Source organism: Austrofundulus limnaeus, unplaced genomic scaffold, assembly GCF_001266775.1.
Source record: "Austrofundulus limnaeus strain Quisiro unplaced genomic scaffold, Austrofundulus_limnaeus-1.0 Scaffold112, whole genome shotgun sequence".
Lineage (NCBI taxonomy): Eukaryota > Metazoa > Chordata > Actinopteri > Cyprinodontiformes > Rivulidae > Austrofundulus > Austrofundulus limnaeus.
The window spans coordinates 228177-236958 of NW_013952514.1; the positions used below are offsets into that span (position 1 = coordinate 228177).

At 38.4% G+C, this 8782-nt stretch overlaps 1 protein-coding gene across 1 annotated transcript in view; it reads left to right on the forward strand.

The window, feature by feature from the left end:
* Positions 1 to 8348, forward strand: part of LOC106521597 (transmembrane protein 65) — a gene marked incomplete at its 5' end in the record, with an annotated part of 51783 nt that extends 43435 nt beyond the window's left edge. The window contains 2 exon segments of the mRNA XM_014014245.1: positions 7409 to 7514; positions 7824 to 8348. Coding sequence (XP_013869699.1) covers positions 7409 to 7514; positions 7824 to 7970 — 253 coding nt within the window. The 3' untranslated portion in view covers positions 7971 to 8348.
* Between the last annotated feature and the right edge of the window lie 434 nt (positions 8349 to 8782).

The following is an 8782-nucleotide window of genomic DNA, read 5'->3' on the forward strand; positions in this document are numbered from 1 at the left end:
AGGCTCAGGACAGGAGACCATCTGCCTCGACCGGCTGCTTGGAGGACAGGAAAGAGACACAGACAAACACAGGGAACTTTGCTAGGGAATCGGTAATTTGTTTTAAAGAACTGGGTTTTGTGTTTTAGCATTGGTGAAAAACTAAAAAAATAACATCACACTCTAAACATTGTGTTTTCATTCATTGTTTTTTGCTATAGTCTAAAATATTGTTTACAAATTTGAAGCATTCGAACAACTGTTTGGTGCAAAAGTTTGGGTTTTGAGAAGCGAATTTCAGGTTTTGTGTATGTGGACTGAGAAAGATGTTTTGTGTTTGGAGTTTTGAGAAAACTGAGGAAGGTTTGGTGACACATATTTTAGCAATAGCAAAAAGTCATAATGGCTCTTTGGACAAAAAGGATGACAAAGCAATATGAAGTCATTGTGGCTGAAGCATCCATCAATTGTTGGACAGATTTACAGAAACAGTCTTGTTTAAACACCAGATCTACAAAATTCTCTTAAATCAAAGTAGGATTAAAATTTTAACATGTGTGTCCTGTAAAAATGTCCATGTCAAACAAAAATGTATCAATTTATAACGTCTTAAACACTGTTAAGTCAAAAAGATCCTCTGGAAAAACACGTTGCACACCTCTGATGTACAATATGTCAGTGGACTGTATATTAAACATCACTTCTTTAAATATGAGTTGATGTCTGAACATAAAATAAATGTGACTGTTACTTCTGTACAAACAAAAATAAGAACAGCTTAAACCAGGGGTTCTTAACCTTTTTGACCTCGGGGCCCAATTTATTGAACATAAAGTGACACGAGGCCCAGTCAGACATTACCAATGTATGGATCAAAAATGATAATTGTTCTAAATCTTGGTTTAATTTTTATTGTATTTAGATCATAACTAAACTATCATAACTAACACAACTAAATTAAATACACTTACAGTTTAAAAGTAAAACTCCTGTCAAATAATCACGACGTGATTATGACAAACATTTTTATATTGTAACCTGCCCATAACAATTATTTGAACAAATACAAATGTCAGTCAACAGACCACTCAGGTTTATTGACTATAAAAATAATCCTTTATGGCAGCCCTAATTACCACTACTGCACATGTGTGTCAAGGACAGAAAGGCAGATGTAGCAGTTTGGAGAGAAAAACAAAATTAGAAGAAAAAAATGACGCACCAACTATTAAATTATCAATGTTTTTAATAGTTGACAATAATCGTGACTAGTCGACTAATTGTGGCAGCCCTACCCAGTTTGCCAGTGATTAAATAAAGGGATTGATATAGATGATGACTTATATTTAAATAAAACTATATTTAACGTTTTTTCTGTGTAGATCAAGATAAAGCAAGGATAATTTGGATTTTTTTAGTTAATTTCAAAGAAAATAAGGGTTATAAGATAAAGGCTTATTTCTGAAGATATCCCTGTTCACAAACTTTGATCTAAAGCTAGATTAGAGAGATTAAATGTTGCGTTGTTGTTAAAACTCAATGTTGAGTGTTTTTTTAACTGCTCCTTTCTGCAAGGTTTTCCACAGCAAGAAAACTCACATGAAAGATTTGGCAGGTCCCTTTTTTACACTGGATGTCCCTCCTGACACAACCTGGACTCGAACCTGCAGCCTCAGGATTATAAGACCACAGATTTACTGCAGCCTTACAGAGAAAAATCAATATTTCCTCTAATTTCTCCCTGCAGCCTGAGAGCATTCTGTCTCATTTTACCAGCACGGATCACAAATGTAGAGAATCACTTCCGTTATTAATTTAGCTCATGAGTCATTCTGATCCAGTTATTACTGATGCCTCAGCCTCCTCAGCTGTGCCAAGTGTTTTGTTTTTTGTTATGACACGAAGCATCAGTGGCTTTCTGGGGCAGATGGGGAGCCTCCCAGTGCACCGTGGAGCTCTCAGCCAAGCTGGAGAAAAACAGGACAAATACTGGAAGCCCACATTGCTGAGCTAGGAGTGACTCTGAGCATCTTCAGTGACTGACTTATATAACTGTCATATTTCATTTAGAACTTTGTCTGTAACCGATGAAGACAACTCCATCTGTCTGTCAAGATTTTTGTCACAATTAATCCATATGCCCTCAGTTTTACAGAAAGGAAGCTAAAGGTTATAGCTGAGTCATCCCCTTTGTGCTAATAAATCATCCGATGTGTTGTTTTTGTGATTTCACCAAATAAAATAAGTTTTTTTTATTTTTCCAGATAAAATTATCTTATTTTGTAATTCTGCTATGAAAGTTGGCTGGTGTTAGGCATTCCTTCAAGGTCCTTCAAGGAATGCAAGGCCTAAATCCCCTCTGATTTCCATATGAAACTGTTGTTTGTGTCATAAAGCACAAACGTATAAAGGAGAACAGATTCGGTTCCAGTAAATGTGATTTTATGAATAAAAATGTGCTTTTTGACATTTGTCTTGCTCTCAGTGTGCTCGCCTCACTTTTCATGCTGCTTTCAGCTTCTTACAAAGTGAAACATTTCTCATGTTGAAGAACGACTCTGATCCGAGTCTTTCCATATATTTCATCATATTTTACTCTGTGTAGTTATTACTGCAGTATATTATGTTCTGAGGGGTTTTACCCTTCTGCTCTCACAAGTGGGTGAAATATCTGGATTGAATTTGACTCCACAGGCATGTGTGTTTTATAAAAAGAGATTAATTTCAAATTTGAGGGGGCTGTCTTGCATGTAGTTTTGTTTAGAATATGTTAACTTAGAAGAAAATGTTTAGCTTGAGATTTTTTTTTCTGCCTAACCTGATGAAATTCACACCAAGGCTTGACCATCATCTTACACACACACACACACACACACACACACACCTTCACTGGGCAGCTGCAGCTTATTTGTGTGTGCAGTGAACTGAGAATCCATTAGTGCCGCTGACTGAAGCAGACTTATCAGGGTGGCTCCAGGATATTCACTCACATTTATTTTCTCACACAATCTGCTTCTCCTGCTCTACATTCGTGTGCTTCGGCAGTTTAGGGCTGAACATGTCGTCCTGATGACGGCCCTCCATCAATTTTACGTCCCGCCACCAAAAACCAAAAGATGAGCTCGAATATTTTTGCCTTTTGTCTACGTTGGTGTGTCTGTCTGTGTCCCAAATCTCTCATGAACCACCAGACGAGTTTTAATGAAACCTGGAGGAAATAATCATTGCTGCAACTGCTGCCAACTGATCTTTACACAAGCATGGCTGTAACTCGGTCAGTTTTATGGATATTTTGCTAACATTTGATATGACTGTAGCCAATAGACTTTCACAGCACACTGTCTGAACGCAATATCTTACAATATCACAAGACTGTGTTTAACGATGTCTTCAAGGTTTGACCGAAACATCTGCAACTCCATCATTTCTCAACATGAGATGATCTGTCTGAACCAGGGATGGGCAATAGCCTATATGCTACGGTCATTAATGACGTATTTCCGGTAAAAATTTTTGCCACGCTCCTCCCTTCCACTCCCTGCTTACTGCCTATGTTTTTAGCGTAAGCTCCCAGTACTAGTCCATGAAAAAGTCACAAAAGTTAAAGCATCTGTGATCTACTGGTATAAAAGGTGAGTTCTGTTGTGTGCCGTTGTGTCCACTAACCAGCAGGTACGATCGATCGAGTAGTTAGTTTTTCTCCATTTTCCTCTTGATGAGGAGTTGACAGCAGAGGATCATAGCATTACAGGGAAAACTTATCTTTAAAAGCTCACGCTTGCATTTATAATCGGCATTTCTAACTGAGAATATTAAAGAGTCAGCATCAGAAATGAGAAGGGCAGCATACTGGGCCCATTGCTTTTCCTATTATACATAAATGACCTTCCAAAATATTGAAGTATTCAAATATTTTAATGTATGCTGATGATACTGTTCTTTTTTGTCTGATTTCAATATTGAATCTATTAATAGTCAGTTACAAGCAGAYCTTCAGACATTTCATGGTTGGCTTCAAGATAATCTTTTGTCAATTAGTGTAAAAAAACTGTGTGCATGTATTTTTCCTCACCCAGGAGACATTTCAATATAATAAATCAACTCACTTTTTTAAACAAACCCCTTGATATTGTCACTACCTACAAATATCTTGGAATTACTTTGGATTCTCATTTGACTTATCGTGATCATGTACAAGTCTTAACCACTAAGTTGAAACAGAAATTATACGTTTATTCAAAAAATTAGATCCAATCTGACATCTTCTGTTTCAAATATCTATCTTCATGCCATTATACTCTCAACCATGTCGTACTGTTCACCTGTTTGGTCTCTTACAACAAATGAAATCTTAGAACCCATAGTTAGGCTCTACAACAGGGCCTACAAAATTTATAAAAAACTTCCTGGTTGGACTCATCACTGTACAGTTCTTTCATTGTCTGATGCCTTGACTTTTCAGAATTATGTTTTGTATAGTGGTATTAATTTATATTTTCAGATCTTCCAAGGTGCCAATTATGGAACTCTCTGTGCATTGTTGCCCAAATCAAATTCTGGAAGTGGTCATTCAACTAGATCTGTTACAAAAGGACAACTGATATTACCAACTTTTAAAAACTGTTACDGCCAGAGGTCTTTCTTCTATGTTTATACTAAAGCATGGAATGACATTCCTCAGAACATAAAGTCCATTTCAAAACTACAGCCCTTTAAGAAGAATCTTGTCTGCCATCTGGTCTAAAACTTTAACATGAAATGTGGCGAGTGATACGTGTTTCTTCATAGAAAGCTAACCCTTTCATCAGTGGTGGGCACAGTTACCCTAAAGCACTAACAGAGGAACTCATTTTCTGATTAGTGCTTTAGGGCTTTTACTAATTTCTTAATTCATTAGTGGAGTAGCACTTGCCAAATTTCTAAGCACTAATTGAGTTCTTTAAATATTGATTAAAATTATTGTCAACAGCTGAGGGTGAAAGCTGTCAGACATGTTGGTCACTTCTCCACTAGATCAGTAATTTTCAAACTGTTTTGGTTCTGACCCACAAAATAACAGTTGCAGACACTCATGACCCCAGATATTACTTGTTTACGTAGCAAACTTTGCTAATAACTCTGTTAAACATGGGAATAATAACTTTAAACAAACCTAATAACTATGATACTAATTTTTATTAATTTATGATTATTTAAAAATTGCAATAATCATGATGAAAAATTCCATTAGCAGTTTTTTTTTTTTTGCATTTACCCTCACTTGATGTTTTGTGGCCCACAAAGAGGTCCTGACCCCAACTTTGGGAACCACTACACGATGAAATATTAACAATATTCTGCTCACAGAAAATATTGTCATGTTGACTCTGAGGAATGCTCCATGGGTCAGCTGGGATTTTAGTGCTTTAGAATTAGCTTTTACTAAATTTTTAAGTGAGTTAGTGCTTTAGAATTAGGGAGGCTAAATATTAAGTTAGTGCTTTAGGGTTAGTGCGACTAATTTTTAGATTAGTGCTGCCCACCACTGCCTTTCATTATTAATCAGAGAATATCTTCTCTTTTTGCTCTGAGGCTTTTTGGTAACTTCAGACCTCTGCCGCATTTATTTTAGTCACTGGATTCCTGGAACCACTAACAGCTTTGAAAATATTTGACACAATTATCTGCTTTTAAAGCTTTCTTTGTGTCTCAGGGCTTTGTTTGTGCATCAGTCCTGCCTCAGCTGGACTCAGAGGGATCTTCAGTTGAAAAAGAAAAGAATTAAAAAGGAAACACTTCACCTCCATTAGAACACCTGAGAAATTTCAGCTTTTTATTTTATTTATTTATTTATTTTTTTGCCACATTAGCAGATAGTCATGCATTACTGAGTAGGAAAGAAATGAAATGACAGTCTGGATAGTTTGTTTAAAAGCTTTTGTGTCTTTTAGATTTGTTTCCATTCAGAACAACTGGCAGGTAAACACAAAATGCATAAAAACTAATTTGAATATAAAAAATTGTCTTGTGTTATTTCTAGCTACATTTCCACATTATCAGTCAACCTGTCAGATCTGTGAGGTTTGAAATAAAATGTGTCATGGTAATTTTTGACTTGATGATTTATAATTGTTTTGTTTACAGGTTGAAATGACTTTACAAATTATAAGTTAAATAGTTTTAAAAACAAATCTTGTGTCCACATTGTAGAACTAATTGGGGATTTTCACTTGTCCACACCGTGGTAAAATTATACAAATAGAAGAATTGGAAAAGTTAAATTTAAAGTGGTTGATTTTCTGTCAGAGGTCTTAACTTTTAAGCAGAGTAAACACATTTTTCTATAGAGCTGAGCTCAGGGCTTTGGGAAGGTGTTTTCAGCAGCTTAATGTCAGCGTGCTTTATCCAATCAGATACCAGCTCTGATGTGTGTTTGGATCATTGTCCTGGTGGAACACCCTGTTGTGTCCAAGCTTACACTGTGTCACTGTTAGATTGAGATGAAATGAAGAGAATCCTCCTTTTTTATAATTTACTGAAGCACAACATGAAGCTACCACCTCCGTGCCTGACAGTCACTTCAGTGTTCTTAGGTTTAAAAGCCTCATCTCGATTAGGGCTGGGCAAGATCTTATCGTGTGCAATTAATCATAAAAAAGGCTGCCAACAGTATTTGAGACTTTGTAATTATTGCAATTAGTACCTTGTGGTGAAGATGTATTTTTAAAACACACCTTCACTGTCCCCACAAAGGCTCAAACCCTACAAACTCGTCCAATCATCTGAAACACTGATATGAACCGAGGTACGAGGAAAGCCAGAAAATGCGGACCGAGACCACACCATTGACCACATGCGAGAGCAGTTGTCATCTATTAATCATATTTATTGTTAACGGTTAAATGCCACCAAGAATCATGATAATTTTTATGCCATTATTGCCCGACCCTTATCTTGACTCCTACAAACCAACTTCCCATTTTTGTCACGTCGGACCATCAATCTTTTCTCCAGGAAGTATTCGTCCTGTCCATGTAGGCAGCTGCCAGCTTTAGTCAAGCCTATAGGTGTGGTATTTGAATCAGCGTTTGTTATAGTTGTCCTGGTCAGCACCCTCTCAGTCCATGGTCCTGTAGAGACACTGGTGGTCCAGCAGTTTCTGGTTCTTCGCAGACTTGTTTCTCGACGATCCCTGGATTGTTCCTGACCATCTAAACCACTTTCCTGTGATCTGATGGTAGCAGAGCTCAAACTAATCCTTTCCTTAACGGCACATTGAAACTCTCAGCTGCGGTCAGTCATGATCACTAACAAGTTATCAGGCCTATCATTTCAACGTCACTCATTTCAAAATATCAAACCACGAACACCTGCTCGTATTTTCACCCTGCACACTTCTGATGCGTTGATGTTTCTAATCCACGGTGTGTCTGCTTCTCCCCGCTCTTAGTCTGGCAGGTTACGTGGAAGCGTTGGCGTCTCGGCTGGGGATGCAGATTCCTGATCTGAGCCCGAAGCAGGCCGACATGTGGCAGACCAGAGTCAGCTGTCACGCGGTACGTACTCTCTCTGCAACATGCGAGCGAAGCAGCCGTCGTCTTGACGGGAAACACCAAACCGACAACAGAAACTCGGTTCTGTGGAACGTGTCTTTCCAGTCACGCTGAAAGGAAATCCGATTTGAATGTGCTGTGGCTGATGAAGTGTGAAAGGCAATGATTGTAGCAGAACTAAAAGGCTGCGCTAAATGTCGGAGCTGGTTTAGGGACATTTTCTGACATGGAGTTAGTCCAAATATTAGTTAAAAAGTCTAGTGAGTCAAAAAAAAGGTGGATTTGCTGAATGTTCTTCCCTCCTGCCTGCAGGGTAAAGCCATTGGCGTGGGCATCGGCTGCCTCCTCGGGATGTTCCCTCTGCTCTTCTTCTCTGACGATGAGAAGAAAGATGGCCAAACGGAGGCGAAGGAGGAGAAGCAGCCACCGCTGGCTCCGACTGAGAGCACCAAAAACTAACAAACCCCTCCAGACTGTAGGAGATCCAAAACTCTGAGCTCTGAGCGATCATCTCCTCTCAGACTGGAGCGTTTGGAAAACAGGCAACATAACTGAGCACCTCCATAAGAGACTGTCCAAGGTTTGTCCAGGAGGATTTTTAGACTCTGAACTTGAGCACAGATGAGGAGACAACTCTGGAAGAAACATGGCTGCTAACTGATGCACCTCATCTCATCCTAACAGACTGACCTGGACTCGAAAACACTTCATGAACTCCGACCCAGGAGCCTCAGGCGGCGAAGTGGTCTGACTGAAAGTTTGAGGACTCTTTAATGTGTTACAACAAATGTTACAACTAATACATTAAAATAAAAAAAGCTAATTTAACACATAAAATACTCTATTAGAAGTCTTAGCAGCAGGTAGAGGATGATGTACAGAACAAAGAAACATTTGAAATCCCTGAACCATCAGATCCCTAGAGGAACTGCAGATTTACATTCTGTCTGTCTCATCCAGATTGGTTTTTACTCAACTGGAGAGAAACTACAACATTGTCTTCAGCTGGTTTCTGCATTCACACTACTACGGCTATTTTTGAAAATCACATATTTTCTGCTGCGTTTGCTCCTCCCATCCACACACACAGATTTAGCTTGGTGGGGGGGACCAACAAGATAAATCAGAGCTATTCAATATTCAAATGGTGGCCCACAGGCAGCGTACGGCCCGCGGGTGACTTCTGTCCAGCCCACCATTGAGCCTCAACCTCAATGGAAAAAAATTTAAATAAATTTTATATGTATATTGCACCCCTAATATATATATAT